The sequence below is a fragment of the Tetrao urogallus genome, assembly GCF_951394365.1.
Source record: "Tetrao urogallus genome assembly, chromosome: 1".
NCBI lineage: Eukaryota > Metazoa > Chordata > Aves > Galliformes > Phasianidae > Tetrao > Tetrao urogallus.
The window spans coordinates 112733678-112750051 of NC_136813.1; the positions used below are offsets into that span (position 1 = coordinate 112733678).

At 48.8% G+C, this 16374-nt stretch overlaps 1 protein-coding gene across 2 annotated transcripts in view; it reads right to left on the reverse strand.

Annotated features, from left to right (window-relative positions):
* Nucleotides 1-11224, reverse strand: part of LSAMP (limbic system associated membrane protein) — a gene marked incomplete at both ends in the record, with an annotated part of 283351 nt that extends 272127 nt beyond the window's left edge. For both annotated transcript variants that reach the window (XM_079549439.1, XM_079549438.1), the window contains one exon: nucleotides 11070-11224. In XM_079549439.1, the coding sequence (XP_079405565.1) occupies nucleotides 11070-11224 (155 nt within the window). The remainder of the gene's footprint in view (nucleotides 1-11069) is intronic.
* Nucleotides 11225-16374: the final 5150 nt, after the last annotated feature.

Here is a 16374-nt window from a genome sequence, read left to right on the forward strand (position 1 = left end):
TCCAAGGCTCCTTCCAAAGGCACTCCCCTCTGCCTTCAGATGTCTTTCTGCCGAGCTCCTGCCATCCTCTGAGCCCAAAGGCTATGTGCAGAGAAGCAGAGGGCAAGAGACCCAAAGGAACCATCCAGTCTGTTCCTCTATGTGAAGGATGGATCAGTTCTACTTCGTCATTTGTGGCATCTGTCACTCCTTGTATATGTCTAGTCTGTCCTTACAGCCCTCTAGTAATGGAGCTACAGCTTCCCAAAGCAATTTGATCCAATGTTTTGCTGTCTTTACTGTTGCAGAGTTCTTACTGACATTCTGCCCACCTCTCTTGCTGCAGTCTAAAACCATTCCTCATTGCATTCTCCTGCAGAAAATATTATTTCTTTCTTTTTGCATCTTACCTGCTTACATGTCATTAATCATACCTCATCCTTAGACCTCTCTTCCTTAAGCCTAACAGCTCCTGCTTTGAATTAAATAAGGAAAAAAGAGGTCAGTTAAAAGGCTAACTGTCCCGATTATGCTCAAGGTCCTTGACCCACTTGGCCTGCATCTGAGCACCTCTTCCTAACACAAGTGAGAAGGAAGCTGCGTGTTGCTCCACCTTGGGACACACTTTTCAAATGGACAGACCTGCATGCCTCTGATTCATCGCCAGTACTGGAGAGCAGCCAGAGTAATAGGAAGGCAAGAAATGCCACTCTAAAGGCCAACAAACACGCACAAAGTACATTATGCAAGAACCCCTGTGGACCCCCTTGTCCTGGTGGAAGTCCTACAGATGGCCCATCGCTAAGCACAGTCGATGCAGGGGAGAGGACGTGTGGGTGGACAGATAATTTGATATTTAGCTGAAAGAGCTAAAATGGGCTTAATGCAGTGCTCGGAAGACAGATTGCCGGCAGCACCTTCTGCTCCTGATTATGGATGCCAGGCTCAGGTTTCCCTTAAGTGTGAAGGCAGCCAGGTTGAATTTGTTGCCACAAAGGCTTTGGAGACCCAGTCCCACAAAACAGAGGTACTATGGGAGGATAAAAAAGGCTTACCAGCACTGAGGGCCATGCACATACAGCACCAGTAGCTGGCTTTAGTTCTTAGCATCTCATGGTTCCCTGCCAAACGTGCGGAGGTGCCTCCAGAGTTTCTGCAAAGCCTCTCCTACAATGGACTAATCTGTCTGAGATGATCATAACTCAATAGCTAAAGACAAACTGCTTCTCTTCATGGCCAGAGAGGTTTGGCACTTTAAACACTGAGGACTTTCCACAGCATTGCACTACTGCTTTTATTTAAGTGCATCTGCCTTCCTTGCCGTTTGTGTAAGGTCAGATCTGTACCCCAGTACCAATTTGGGTCTCCCCAAATCAGCATCGTGCAGGAGTGTCAGATTTCTCACCCAAGAAGGACATGATGGAAAAAACCAAACCTTCTGCACCCTTTTATCTTCTACCAGCAGAACCACAGAGCACATGAAATAAGCAGAGCAGTGTGGTCTTCTGCAGACTGCAGCAAAGCTGCTTTCACGCAAGCCTGCAGCCTCAGTTCTTGCCTGTCAGCTGCCCTATTCTTCCACTCATTTCCAACTTGGGCTGCAATTGAAAGCAGGAGCAGCAGATCACTGGGATGTAACTACATTCCTGTTAGGAAAATAAGGAGCTTTATTGGTGATACAGCCTCTACCCTCACTCAGAGAACAAACAGGCATCAGGCATTCTGCACTGGAGCAGAAAATAAATGCCCTGGGAATATTCTGCAGGCCCAGCCTGAAGACCAGTGGCTAACTGAGTGGCTGGGCTCCACAAAAGAGCTCAGAGCTCAGTCTGTCATCTAAAGCAGAAGAGGCCAGAGCATCACAGTCTCCATGCTGGTCTGCCATCCTCCTCTGCTTCTCCCCCAGTTCCCCATTCTTGCACCCAGGTCCAGGAAGAAGGGAAGTCTGAAGAAGGGGACAACTGAGCAAAGAGAGCAGAAGACAAAGAAGAGAAAGAAGTGGCTCGAGTCAGGAATAAAAGCATGCTTGAGGAGGGGCAATGGGTGAGAAAGAGACGGATTGAGAGAGACAAAAAGCAAAGGAGAGGTAGGGGAAGTGGAGAAGACATGGAAGAGATGTGACAGACAGCTTCATCAAGGTCACAGGCTGGGTCGGGGAGCACGCCAAACAGGGGGAGCTGTGTACAGGCTTCATGAGGGGAAACAGAGATGAAGATATGCCACCTGTCCCCTGATGAACTTACCCATCCTTCCTGTCCCAACTGACAAACATTTGTATATGTGCTTGACCCTTTCCCCTGTCCTGAAGGCAGAAGACACCCAAGGGTGGCAGTGGAAGGAAGAAGATGAGGTGCTGCATCTGCTCTTGGCACACTCTAAGTGTCAGCAAGCAGTAGGCATAATAGCAGGAGGCCCTAAAGAATGAATTCAGCTGGTGAAGGAGGCAACTCCTTTTCTGTCCCTCATTAAGATAAGAACACCTGTTACTGCTGCCCACACTTAGCACACTTTAAAGCATACTGCCCTGAATTATTTGCTATCCAAAACCATGGCTGCTTTATGTAGCATGCAAGTGAGAAAGGATCAGACTATGCACACTTCTTAATGTTTATACTTTCTGCCTTTTTGGCTTTAAATAAAGAAGCATGCTTCTGTTCATTTTGAGCTGATCCATTCCAGAAGAGAGCCTGCAGTGGGAAAGTTGAGGGGGAAAGCCACTACAAGGGGCTGCATTTGCCAAGCTTTCAAAATGGGCTACATCCTCCAGCAAACCCACAGAGGATAGAGTCCATCTGAGAAACAGCAAGCTGCAAACAAGAACGGGAAGGAGATAAGGAAAGGAGGGTGCAGCATTCCCTGCCCATCTTCACTGTCCTTTAGCCCAAGGGAACTGTTAATAAATGTGCCTGCTCTCAAGGGACCAAGGCTCCAGCAAACCACACATGCCACAGCTCACACAAGGAGGGGGCTTGAATACAACAGGGCTCCAATAAACAACTGCTGCAGCTGGCGCAGGCTCCGTGCTCCATAGCTGCAGAGAGGGAGACTACGGATCATGTTATATTGTATTTGGCAAGGAGGGGACAGTAATTTGCGGGGATTAATCACTTCCCACGTCCCTCTGCTGCAGGCTCAGAGGGCAGCCTGGATCCAAGGGGGTTCCCTGAAGTCCCTGTGCTACCTGCAGCCATCCAGTAGGGTTGCCGCTTTGCCGTGGTGATGCTTTTCCTCTCTCAAGCGCTTTCTAATTCCAGCATGCCCCTCCATCACATGCTTTCTGTTCCCTGAGAAGATGAAGTTGGGATCAGACCACAGAAATTCCTGCCGACTCCTTTTGGGAATCTGAGCTGGGGGTGGGAGGGGCTCATCGTGAAGGAGTCAGCCTGGCTTTGTCACTGTGGCTCCTCTCCTCCAAACGAAAAGAAAGAGATTATGATGGTACAACATTTTAACCTTTCTTTTTCTGAGCTTGATAGGCTTGGCCCGAGGCACCTTTCCTAGCAAAAACAGGCTGCTGCAAGATTGATTGGTTGGGTGCAGAGTTTAAAGGTAATTTTCTGTTGTCACATGCACATAAATTACTGTGGCTCAAGCTGCGATCAGCTCCACATCTTGCTTGTTCCACTGCTTTTACGCTCAGGCTCTGATGAGGTGTTGCAAGGACCATGACCAATGCTCCCCAAGCAACATCCTATATAAATACATATCAAGAGCATCACAACGTATGCACCGAGTTAGTGCCTGGGGAGAGAAGGGCACGTGCCTGCAGATCTGCACAGCCACGGGCTGCCAGCTGCCGAAGTTGCAGCTAGAACCTTGTTTCCTCATCTACAAACCTGTTTAAAATGTTCTGTACGTGAACGCTGGGGCAAAGAAAACTCATCCACTCAGATTATACACAGGGGAGAGAGGAAAACAAAAAAGGATGCATGAGCACACACAAAGGAAGCGCAGCTGCAGCCAAAGTGAATTCATTTTTAACATTCATGAAAATATTCACAGAACACTTCAGCTCTGTTCGCCTAAATTTTGCTGTTTGGAGTAAACACTTGAGCTGGCGCAGGCTGTATGTTCTAGGCGCAATGCATCAGGGATTAGGGGTGGCTCTTGGCTCCGAGTTACGGATTCACACTACATCCCCCACGTACACATAGCCCCGTACTTCAAGGCACAGATTCACAGTCTGTCGCTGCAGTTTCTGACTCTCAGCCCTGTCACAGCCAAAAAAGACAGAGCGTGTCCCCGTAGCCATCGCATTCCACCCCCAACGCGACCTCTTTCAAAAAAGGCACTCGCGGTTCTGCCAAATTTGAACACAAAACCAATGGCAAACAACGGAAGTTCTGCCCATGCTGCTGGTTTAGGTGAGCAGCCCCCTTTCCTGCTTTCCACGTTCCCCTCCCGTAACTCATCTTTGTCATTGGTTTCTTTCCCCAAGCGTCTTAAGAGCCCACATAAGGGAAAACTCTACAGCACGCAAGGGAGGCTCAGCTGAAGCCCTGAAGACAGGAGCTGTGCACGTTGTCTTTTCCTCCTCCATAAGTACAGCTGAGACTATAACTGGGTAATTGGCTAAGTGCCTGTCAGCTTAATAACAGAGAAAGATACACAGAGGGAGTGGAGAGATTTGTATTTACTATTCAAAATCATGAGTGCTGCCTGCTAGTGGGTTTCATGAGTTTTGGTTGCACAGCAAAGCACCAAAACCCAGGCAGACAGGCAGCTCTGAGGCTCGGTCTCTCACTGAGTGCAAACAGCCATCCTGGGACAGAGAGAGTGATGGACAGCAGAGAGCTCCATCACACTGCCTCTGGCTAGAGCAGCCCATTCCCGGTGCATTCAGCTGGGCTGCAGCGGGGTTGGTTCTCCCCTCCCTGCACAACGGGGGCGCCTGGGGGTCAGAGCAGGCCTCTCCCACACAACCGAGTTGCTCCTAATAACAAGATCTGCAGAATGAGGCGTGCACCGAGGAGACTGGCTGCTGGGATTATTTTGAAATAGCTGCTTTCTAGGCAGAGGTGAAACTCAACGTTATTAGTTCCCATTACTTACCATAAAACCAGACATGTTAGATGTGCCTGAAGCCTGAAGCAAATGCTTTGGTGTCAGATTCAGCTGAAAATCACATTCGTTTCTTCTTGAGCCAGAGAAGAGTAAAAAGAAAACTCAGTAAATTCCTGACTTCACCTTTGTGCCCTCCACTGCTCTTACTCCAGGAGAGCCAGAGTTCACACAAACCAGAGTGAATTTTGATGGACAACACAAGGAGGTGAAAATGGCTACATCCAGCCTTGCAGTGTGCCTGCTGGAGCCCTGCAGCTGCATCACAGCAACTGGTGGCCCTGCAGCTCCGTCAGAGTGGGAAGCCTATGGGTCTGGAAGGAAAGGGCAGGTACGTCTAATATATATTTTGAAAACTTATAGTTACGAGACTGCAAATTCCCGTAACTGCAAGGTATTTTAAGGCTCAATCTCTCCTTGTGACCTGCAGAGGAGGGGAGCAGTGTGGAAGAGGTACTGGCTCCAAGACACTCCAAGGTAACACATCCCACTATATAAATTTTAATGTCAACTACGTAGGAAAGCATATGGTGCTCAGCTGCAAACTGAAGTGCGCGTGCAGGCTCAGGAGAGGAGGTTAAAGCCATACAGTCTGATACTGCTTCTCCTCCTCCATCTTTCTGAATGCAACTCGTACGTACAGTGTTATTCAACATAAGTAATTCCACCAAAAGAAGAATCTTTTCCTAATTTCCAGCCAACCTTTGCTTATAATTGGTTTGTCCTTGTTTGTCCCCTTGAGTGGGGAGCCTTCTGACAAGCTCCCCACTCCTCACTGGGTGTTCTGTGCGTAACACTGTGCATATGCACGTGCATGTGAGAGGAGGAGAGATGCCGATCTCCCGTACGTACTGCAATTCCCTTTATCATATGTATACACACAGACATCTATGTACGCGTGTGTGCCTTCATATAATGGCACCATCTGCTGCCAGACCTGGAAGTTTTGCAACATCATCTGTTACTGCATTTATATACTTCTTTTTATAGTTTAATTCTTTTTTCTTTTTTCTTTTTTCTTTTTTTTTTTGAAGGAAAGTATCAGCTAAGTGTGGACCCTTTCGCACAGACCCCAACACGCCCTCTCGACGTGCACACATCACAACAGCACTGTATGCCAGAGAAGAACAGGATGCACATGGGAAGCCTTGCTTGTCACATCTGCTGGGCTGTAGTGTGTGGCTGAGCCTAATGGAGATGTTGCTGGGCTGTCGCCCTGGGGCCAGGCCGGTCACCCTGGGCCTCCCCCTCTCCCCCATCCCCTGCCCATCCCAGTTAATGGCCAGGGACTCACTTTCGCTCACATAGCACTTAACACAAAGGGTGCCTTGACTTAGCCGTGGCCTTAAGTGCCACAACAATACCACTAATAAGCAGGGTTACAATTTTACCGCCGAGACTGTATCATTATGTAGCATTATACCTTTGAACATGCCTACTCTCATTTCTAGTAAAGGGCTCAACTCGGTGCTCCCTGTTATAAATCATATGCTAATTATAAGTATAATCTGAAGAGCTTTTCCTTTTATTTTAAAACGTATGTATAGGGCATAAGCTTTGTCGTGATGCTGTGCTGCTACTTGGCCTGAAGTGCCTTTATCCTCCATACAGCTCTACACGTGGAACATGAGCAAAACACAGGGCAGCCACTAACAGAGTTAGCAGAAATTGCTCATACCACAGGATCACACAAACAGTGCCACTGCCACTGCTGGTCACCGAATGCCAGGCCATCCTGCCACATGGACTTTTAGAAACTGCTCATTAGGATGAAAGCTCCCATACATGCTGTCAGCCTAAAGCCTCCTACCTGGTAAAAATGGAAACTGGACACCTAGCTAAATGCTAGTTTTCATTAATGCCTCAGAAGCAGATTGACAAAAAGCTGACACTTGGAAAAACTCAAACACCATGAACCAGATTCTAGATTCTGCCAGGTCCCAGCTCCCCATGGGGCTCAGCATCACCTGAGAAGCACGTGGCAGCTTAGGGCCTGTGTCACTTGTGTCTTTTTACTGGCAGTCCCCAGGAAACTGCCCCAAAGACAAAGGAGGTATTTCTGGCAGTGCCCTTCGGCTCTGGTGGATTTCTCCTGGTATCAGTGAATGGATGGGAATGGGAATGAGACCTATTTTGTTTCCAGCTAGCAACGAGACCCATTGCAGAAGACATAGAAGGCCAAACTAGTCCCTGTACCATGACTACCAAAAGCACTGGGCAAGCGGCAAGCCCTGCTGATGGCCCCAGAACAGTGCTGTAAAGGTACTCTGGTGTGATCATACAGCACGGACTCCATCACTAAATTGCTTGCAACTCTACCTGAAGGCCAAATGTAACACAGTGACACGGTCCCCTGCTTCCTCAGCTTGCAGCAGCTTCCCTGCACTACCACACGTGTCACAGCTGAGCTGATGTCCTCCTGTTTTTCATCTCCTCCCTAGCACTAGGCCTCTGCCTTTGCTCACTCAGTGCTTGCAAGAAAAATGAGGTGGAAGTGAGCAAACAGAAAGAAGGGCTGTGTTTTTCTTTTCATGTTTTAATTGATTGTGGGGGATATTTTGTGTGTTCGTTGCTTGGCGATTTTTTTAACATCAAGTAGGGAAGTTGCATACAAAACCTGAAAACCTCGTGACCACGATCTTGCAGGCAGAAATTGATCTTGCATTGGCAGGAATTACACGATTCCCTCTCAGTACTCAAATTAAGGTTCAGTGTTCCCCTTCACTTGCTGAAGACAGAGTTAAAAATGAACTCTTAAATCTGACAGAGCCCCTGATGCACAGCATCGTCTCCTAAACATCCCATTCCATCTTCCTGGTCGAAGACAAACCCCAGCAGCTCTGCTCAGCCCTTCTCACCTCTTACACCTTTCAGCCCCCTCCTCCCTTTCCAGTCTTACTGCAAGGAGCCCATCATTACCCTTTTCCCTGTGGATAGTCCATCACAAGCTATTTTTATTCTCACTCTTTGCAATTCCCTGACTAACTTCCCCATGCCAAAATATCGCTGAAAGTCATCAACCTTCAGCAAGGCCAACAGATGAATCAAACCTGGTGCCAGGTCATTTAGGAGATGAGCCAGTATAGCGTTCAGAACATTTTTCTAATGTCCGTAGCAGGGGAATATTCAAATGCCATGGCTTTAAAAAGTCATACTCAAACTTCCCAGAATAATTCCATTCTAACAAGCTGTAGATGAAGCTCCAGAGGAGTGGCTTCCTTTAGGAACATTAGGGCTTACAATAGGAAAATATTTTTCTCCCCTTCATAGATTAGTCCATCCGCCCATTCTTCCGCCTACCAGTGCAACAGCATAAATAAATGGGCAAGGCCCCCGAGGAGCAGATGCACTGAGAATACCCCGTCTTCCACGCCACGCTGAATGTTCCGCGCCACAGTTTGGAGGAACAGAATGTTTTTACTAATATTATCATTATGTACATTGCCTTCCATTCTCTCCAACTGCATACCATTTTCATTCCCTCCTACATTTTCCTTTCAAGCTAGAGGCTGGAGCTACTGTGCACTGGTAAACTGCTGCTGCATGCTCGCTCTGAAGTAGATGTGTAACAAAGATATAAGAGGTGATACGATCTCTGTACAGAAATCTCTTACCTATCTCTCTGTGGAAGTAAAGATCTGCTCAGAGCACGGTCAGAACGGACCATCTAATAGTTTTTCCCATCTGGCTCTTCCCCTTGTGTTGTCACCAGTGGGTCTGTAGGCACTGAGAGCGAGATGCTGGGAGTTTTCCAAACACAAGGCTGTCATGATGAGTTATGTTTTGGAGCGGCAGGGGAGACGGTGAGGGGGGAGCAAGCAAACAGAGTCTAGCTTTAAAACTGAGGGAATGAAAGTCATTGTGTGGGACCTCAAGGCAGAGGGAACCCTCTCCCTTTGCAACCTGACATCCTATCTCCCGGCTGCAGCCCCTCCTCTGAAGCAAGGACCAAAACGTCCCAGAAACATGGGGCTAGTCCTGGGGAAAGGGAGGGAGACAACCTCCCTTCCTCAGAAACACGAGATCTGCTTAAAGAGCTGGGGGAGGTCACTGTCCATGCTGACCTGTGACAGAAGCACATCCTGCCAGGAGCAGCATACTACTTGGTGCTGCAGTTGCAGGGCTGGGAGGTGCACAGCTCCCACCAACTGTGCCACTTGGCACACATCTGGCTAACACAGCTGGATCTCATTATTCAGATGTTGCATTTTAGTGCCTGACCTAACACTGGGAGGCCACGCTCTCCGTGCACATCTATGTACCCCAAAACCACTCTCCCAGGCCCACTCCCTGTCACCCTGCTTGGCTTGCTGACAGAACTTTTTGCAGGCAACACATGCAGGCAGCATCCCCACCATCCTTCAGCTTGTTCTGCTGCAAACGCAGCTTCAGCACACCGTGTTTAGATAAACTTCAGAGCTCCAAGGCTAAGTGGGAAATGGAAATCCAGTGACCCCTGGCTGGGCAAGTGAGCTTAATGACTTGTCTGCAGCTGTTGTCCCAAACATACGCCAGCAAACATCTGCCTGACCAAGGCAAAGGATTGATGGAAGGGATTTGCCTTTAAAAAATGGGATGAGCCGGCCAAGAGTTCCACCAGAAAAGGGTTAATGGGATATACGAATTGCTACTGAGTGGAAAGGAGAGGAGCCCGGAGTCAGAGGCAACACCCCTTGTTAGGTGCTTACCGTGTCGCCTCTAAACCCCTTCCATCGCGTATGCAAGGCAGATGAATTACTCTGTAAATCTTATTACCCCGTGTGGATAAATCTTGCACGCGAGTTAACAAGTCTGGAGAGCTGGGGAATGGAAGCTGTGAACGGATATGCCAGGATCAAAACAAGCCAGCACACGGGGGCTGAGGGAAGCGATACACACAGACACATACATCTCTCTCCTAGCATCCTCCGTCCCCGATCCCATCTTGCTGGCTCACACACCCTCTGTCATTAACTGGGAGGGATGCAGGGCACAGAGGATCACGTTGCAGGCTGTTTGGTGGCATCCAGCCGGATTTATTTCAGAGGAAGAGAAAGAAAACTTTGCGGCTGCTGCTCGCTTTGCTAGGGAATTGCTCCCTTGGTGCTTCAGGGTTTGTGCACTATCAGCTCCTCACACAGATTACAGACTTTATTTCACGTTACGTCCAGTAGTTTTATAGCCATAATATACAGCACATGCACACACACAGCATTTTCCTTTGGTAGGGAACCTACTGCAGGTAAGTTGAGCAAGGCAGAATTTGAAAAATAAACCCACAGGAGCAGCTTTCAGCTATTTGAGACGCTCTGAACCAAAAGCCCGCAAAGCCACAGAACTACTGCTGGAAAACCCACACGGCGGATAAGGAAATACAGTGCTCAACACTGCCAGCAAAACACGGCTTGGTGTGCAAAGACACCCTCCTCCTCTCAGCTGCTCAGGCACAGCAAACACCCACCCACCAAGCCCTGCAAAAGACCCAGCGCAGTGAGTGAGATGTGAGCTGCGGGGACACCAAAGCTCTCCCGCTGTTTATTCTCCATCCTTTCCACTCCTGTATCCATTTGCCCTCCCTTCCGGGCACAGAAAATAAATAAATAAAATGAAAAGCCAGAGTTTCCCGCAACAACTTGTCCGAGAGTTCCCACAGCACCAGGGATAAAGTTTTTGCAAAGGTACGACAAGAGGCATGGCATAATCAACGGAACATCTGGCAAGCACAGCTGGATCCCTTTCGCTCTCTCCATTGATACGGCTGGGCTGGTGGTGAACGCACGCTGGCGAGAGCAGACTCACACAAACACATCTTTCCCCGCTGAAATTCTTTTGATCCAGAGCACTACGAGAGGCTTTCAAAGGCTTTGCAAATGTTTTGATACGAAGGCACAAACACACACGCGGAGCCTGCTTGCAGCAGCTGCCGTTACCGCAGTCGGAGAGGCAAAATAACACTCACAGAGGCACGCACACAGTATTACATCTATGCATTGCAAGCACGGCAGCACAGACACGCATACGGAAAAGGAAAAGTTGGCAGAACGCCCTACCTGAGGATGGCTGTGTCCCCCTGCCTCACGGTGATGTTATCGGTGCCGCGGGTAAAATCCACGCTGCGGACTGGCAGCCCTGTGGGGAGAAGGCAGAGCAATCTCAGTAGGACCAGTGGTAATTGTTTCCGATCAGGCTGAGCCCTCGCTACCATGGCTGGTCTCGGTGAGTTTCGCTGCCTGCACTCGTCTCTCTCTGCGCGTGTATGTGGATGGGTGGATGGATGGATGGAGAAAGAAAAACAGTAATAATAATGTACAACTCTCGCTCTGACAGACAGCCCCGGAAAGGGGAGGTGATTTCACAGCCCTCAGCTGCCACTTTCTTGTGCTCTTTTCGGTCTCTCGCCGGCTTCTTCCCCCCCTCTTTCCAAAAAAAGTCTGAGCACAACCTTCAGCGGAGGAAAAGAGAGGGAAAAAAGAGGAGCGTGCGCGTGTCAGAAAGGCAGATCAAAACGACGCAAAAGTCAGGCGGCAAAACCCAGCAACAATTAAATCAACCCGTCTGGAGCGATGGAGAAAGGTGGGGAAAAAAAAGAAAAAAAAAAGAAGAGCGCAGCTCCCGTGCCGCCGGCTGCGCGCCTGGCCGGTCCTGCTTCGGTGCGTGGCTGTGCAGCTCCCAGCTCCCTTCCTAACCCACTTTCCCAGGCGGAGCGAGCGAGGGAGGAGGGAGAGGAGGAGGAGGTTGGAGAGGAGGAGGAGGGAGGGAGCCGCACTCGTGAGATGAGGACGGCGGCTCGGCCGCACGGCTGGAGCGAGAGCGGGAAGGGAGCGGCGAGGAGCGGCTGCATCCCCGGCCCCATGCCCTCAGCCCCTCTGATCCTCGGGACCGGGCTTCCGCGATGGGACTGGCCGGGGATGCGCGAGTGTGTGTGCGTGAGCGGAGGGAGCCCGGGAAGGGGAAAGACGATGGCGAGCTGGGAGACTGGGAAGAGGAAAGAGGAAGGATGGGGACAGGAGGGAAAGGGAGGATGGAGGCAGGATGGGAGAGAAGAAGGAGGAATGGGGGAGCCGGGAAGGGAGGTGGCGAGGCTGAGGGCAGGCGGGGGTGGCTGCGGGAGGCAGATGGAGGAGGCCCCAGGAGCGGGGTACGGAGGATGGAGGACAATACGGTGAACGGTCACAGGAGTAAATACTGCGAGAAGGGGGCTGCGTGTTCAAAGCAGCACGGCCAAAAGTGCAAACAACTTGGCTTTGAGCTCGCCGATACGAGGAGGAGCAATGCTGGCAACTGCCCCTGCAGCCCCAAGCAGCGCTTTTTCCCTTCTCACACTTTCTCTCCCCAAACAAACAGTGGCACATCGCTCCCTCTGCCTCCCTCCCAGCTCTCCCCGCTCGCTCGGTCCCTCCCTCCCCCCCTCTTTTCCCAGCCTTTGAGGGACGGAGGGCGGACAATGCTGGTATTGAGCTGCCGCCAGTGTGAATGCTCAGCCTGTCCTCCCCGCGTGCCAGCAGCCGCAGCTGAGCCCCGAGCCCTGCAGCAGCGCTGCCCGCCGGGAAGGCTCCCGGAGCACACAACGGCCCTGCACCGGAGTGAGAGGGAAAAAAAGATGAAATTAATGGAGAGGAATAGGCCGTGTGTCTTACTGCTGTCACCGGCTTGCTGCTTCCCCATCCCGCTCCCCAGTGTGTGAGGGAGGGAGGGATGGAGAACGGCTCCTAGGAATGCTCGACCAGCATAACCCTTCTATGGCCAAAACGGAGGGGAGAGGTAGTTCGAAGACTCCTGGGGGCACGTCAGACCCAAACTAAGGAGATGCAAGCAGTGACTCCCTGCCATACAAATGGAGGCTCAGGATCAGAGCAGAGGTCCAGCCAGCCCTGCATCCTGTTGCTGAGCCAATCACAAGCTCAAGGCGAGCGGGCAGTGATTGCCCCTGAGCGTTTCCCCAGTTCCCAATGATCTGTGTCTACGGCATGTCCCAAGCCAGTGGCAATGTCTTTGTAGTTCATGGCCCTCTATTGATTTTCTTCTTCCAGGAATGCATCCAGTCCTCTCTGAACCCCTAGGAACCAACCCCTGCAGTCTTGGTATGGAAAGGCTATGCTGTCTGTGGGTGCTTAAACAATCTCTGCATGTGTTAAAAGCCCACAAATTAAGGGCTAAGGTCAAGACACCACTTCTCCAGTGTCATGCAAGCAGTAGCAAAAGAGATGGCTGCTTTGTATTCAAGCCAAGGGAGTGAGCAGATGCAGATAGTTCCCTACAAGAGACTTGGTATGGATGGCAACAGAGAAGGGGAGCAAGGAGAAAGGGCTTGGCAGTTCATCCACACACACTGAGTGTTTCTGAGCTCCTGCAGACAGAACTGAAGAAGCCCCTGCTGCTGAGCGACTCAGAGCCACTGCCCTATGCACAAGGGATAGAGGTGCCATCACCTTGGTGGCATCCCAGGCATGGTACGATGGGCATCAGGAAGATGCCTCTGGACTCTTGTGACAGTTTAAGTACAAGCCCCAGCCCCATATGAAGTTAGATAGCACTCCTCTTTGCAAATCAAAACTTTGCATGGATCTGTTTTACAAGGGCCTCCCACATATGTTCCATCTACATTTAATAAGAACTATTGTATGTAAATTAAATGCCAGTGGAGTAAAGAAAACATATTTGTCAAAGATTAACTATTATGTAATGCAAGAAGCATCTGCCACCCAACTGCTAGAGCTCACTAAATATTTCCTTATCTCAGAGTATTTACTTAGGAGGCAATAACTATCCAGTTAAATCTAAATTTAATGCTTAGTTAAATATACTTCGTGGAAAGTGACACTGGTATGTTTTATATAGACAGTGACAGAGGAAGGTTCAGAGAGGGAGAAGGCAGGAATCCTATCCCCAGACCCCCATGACAGCCTGACTAAAGGTGGGACTGCACTTGGCTATGCCTCCCAATAACATAGTTGCATCACAGCAGAGTCGGAGACCCCTCTCCACTGAAATGGAAATAAGAACAAAGCCTTCATCTTCTCAGACATTTATGCAATCCTCATTAGAACCACTCTAGCATAACTATTTAATAATAATCATCATAATAAACAGAGGGATAAGGATTAAATTCCCCTGAGGGTCTTGTAAACCTTGGGAAAACATTGAAATTTGTCTTATTTGCTTTTAAAAACATACAGAAGTAAAAGGAAGAAGTTGCCTGGGTGTAAAAGTCCAAACAAGCAAGAATCACACAAATGCTAGGAGAAAGCTTCATGAGCAAAATAAATAACATGGGTTTTTCGGTGTGTGCTCCCGGAAGAAATAACTCTCTAGGCTCATCTCCCCCTGCTGGAAGCTGATAATGAAAGCAGCAGGACTGCCTTCTGACTTACCTACCTTCTAAAAACTGTCAGTTCTGGCCTGACAAGTCAAAATTTTTTTTAATATGCTGTAGTACAGGAATGGAATGGGCAGCATGAGCCTAGTCCTATAGGTACCACATCACCTTCCTCCATCTGCTTCTGACGGAAAGCCAGCAGAAACTAAAATCATGGACTTTAGACACAAACAGGGATGGACTTCTCTGCATTGGAATTGTCTAAAGGCAAAGAATTTCTCACAGAAGCCTTCAGAGTCTTTCATGACACACCTGACTGCTGCAAGGGGACAGCGTAACTGCTCTGCAAGTCAAATCCAAGCACCTAGGGACTTTATTTAGGGTATCTACAGTGGTCAGTGAAAACATATGATGTTTTGTGAGCTATGACATGTTTAGTCAAGATACACTGCTGTACTCAGCAGCAGAGCCTACTCAAAGCTCCTCAGCCATGCAGAGAAAATACAGTTGTGTTCCATTGGCAGAGAAGTTATGGAGATGAATGGGGAAGAGGCAAAGTGGTTTCACGTGGAAGAAGATGAAGAAACCGTGTCAGGGCAGTGATGATCTCTGCTTCCTGTGCCTGCAGATCCTCCTGGCATACATTTCTGCCATGGTGGCAAAGGGCTGTATCATTTAATTAAGCAGCTATGTTCAACCCTCCTTTTCTTTCTGGCCTATGGGGAGACAAAAGAGTAGAAAAGGAGGAGGAGTAGCAAGACTAAAAGAGAAGGGGAAAAGCCTGTGAATGCAGCAGGTGCATCTACAGGCAAACTGAGGACGAAATGAACTTTGAATGTTAAACACCTTTTTCGTCACACTTAAAGAGAGTTCCTCTAGGCTGCACTCGGACCATTCTTCCAGCTGTACCAGCTGTACCTGCCAGATACAGTGGCCTCCATCTACACCAGGCCAAAAAGCGTGTTGCAAAAAGAGAGGACGTTTCCATGAGGAAACTGAAAAGAAGAAAATCCGAGGGCAAGATGCTGTCTACCCATCTTCATCCTATGGAGACTGGAGCATTAATGTCACTTACTCATATCCCCAGGGCACTTAGAGAAGACAGGTTATATGGAAACATTCTGCAATATGAGGAAATGTAAGTGTATGATAGCTCAAATACTAGTAATAACACTTTCTGCATGTGCTTTATTTTAAGAAAAACTGGCTTGTTATGACTGGTTTGCAAATCTATAAATCAGTCTGGCTTTTGAATCTGAAAATCAGCAAGCTTAGGCCTGAGACACATGTCAGGACATGTATTGAAACCAGAACAAGCTTCCTCTGAACTAAGAACCTCATCAGACAGAAGGATTTAGCACATCAAGAGCAGTCACAGACAGGTCATAACTGTGGATGATAACATGCACATGCACAACACTCTAAGTGTGGCCACTGAGCTGTAACATAACCTCCTCCTGTATCAGAGCAGTAGTGATTTCCACCGATTTGTAACCTCTTTACTGTGTCATCGATCTCTCTTCACAATCGATCACTTCCACGTGGGCAATTTAGAGACCAAGATCCAGGTTCTGAGTTGCCCTAAGTTGACATATCACCCCCACAGCTGAAAAGCTATCCCTGATTTCCACCAGCTAAATGTGAGGCCTTGAGCTTGGAAGTTCCTTTGCTTCTGCACTGCCTGGGTTGAAAACTGTTATCATCATTGAAAGAGAAAATCTTGTTCAACTGGCTAAATGGATTTGTACTCATGCTCAGATTCACCCTTAAAGACCAAATCCAAAGCTTAGACAGAAGAACAGCAGCCTTTTTTCAGCAGGATATGATTGAGTGGCATTAAAGAATTAGCATCACAACTGGTTTGTGGCCTTAATTACTGGTTACTGCCACAGTAAGTGCTTTTAGAACTACAAAGTAATTGGTAACAAGTCCTTCCTACTTCTGAGGAATGAGAAACTAGGAGAGCTTCCATTTTCGTTAGAAGTTGTTCAGTTAAACCCTACCTGCACGCAGAGTCTGCAGACCTACTGGGCAGCAGC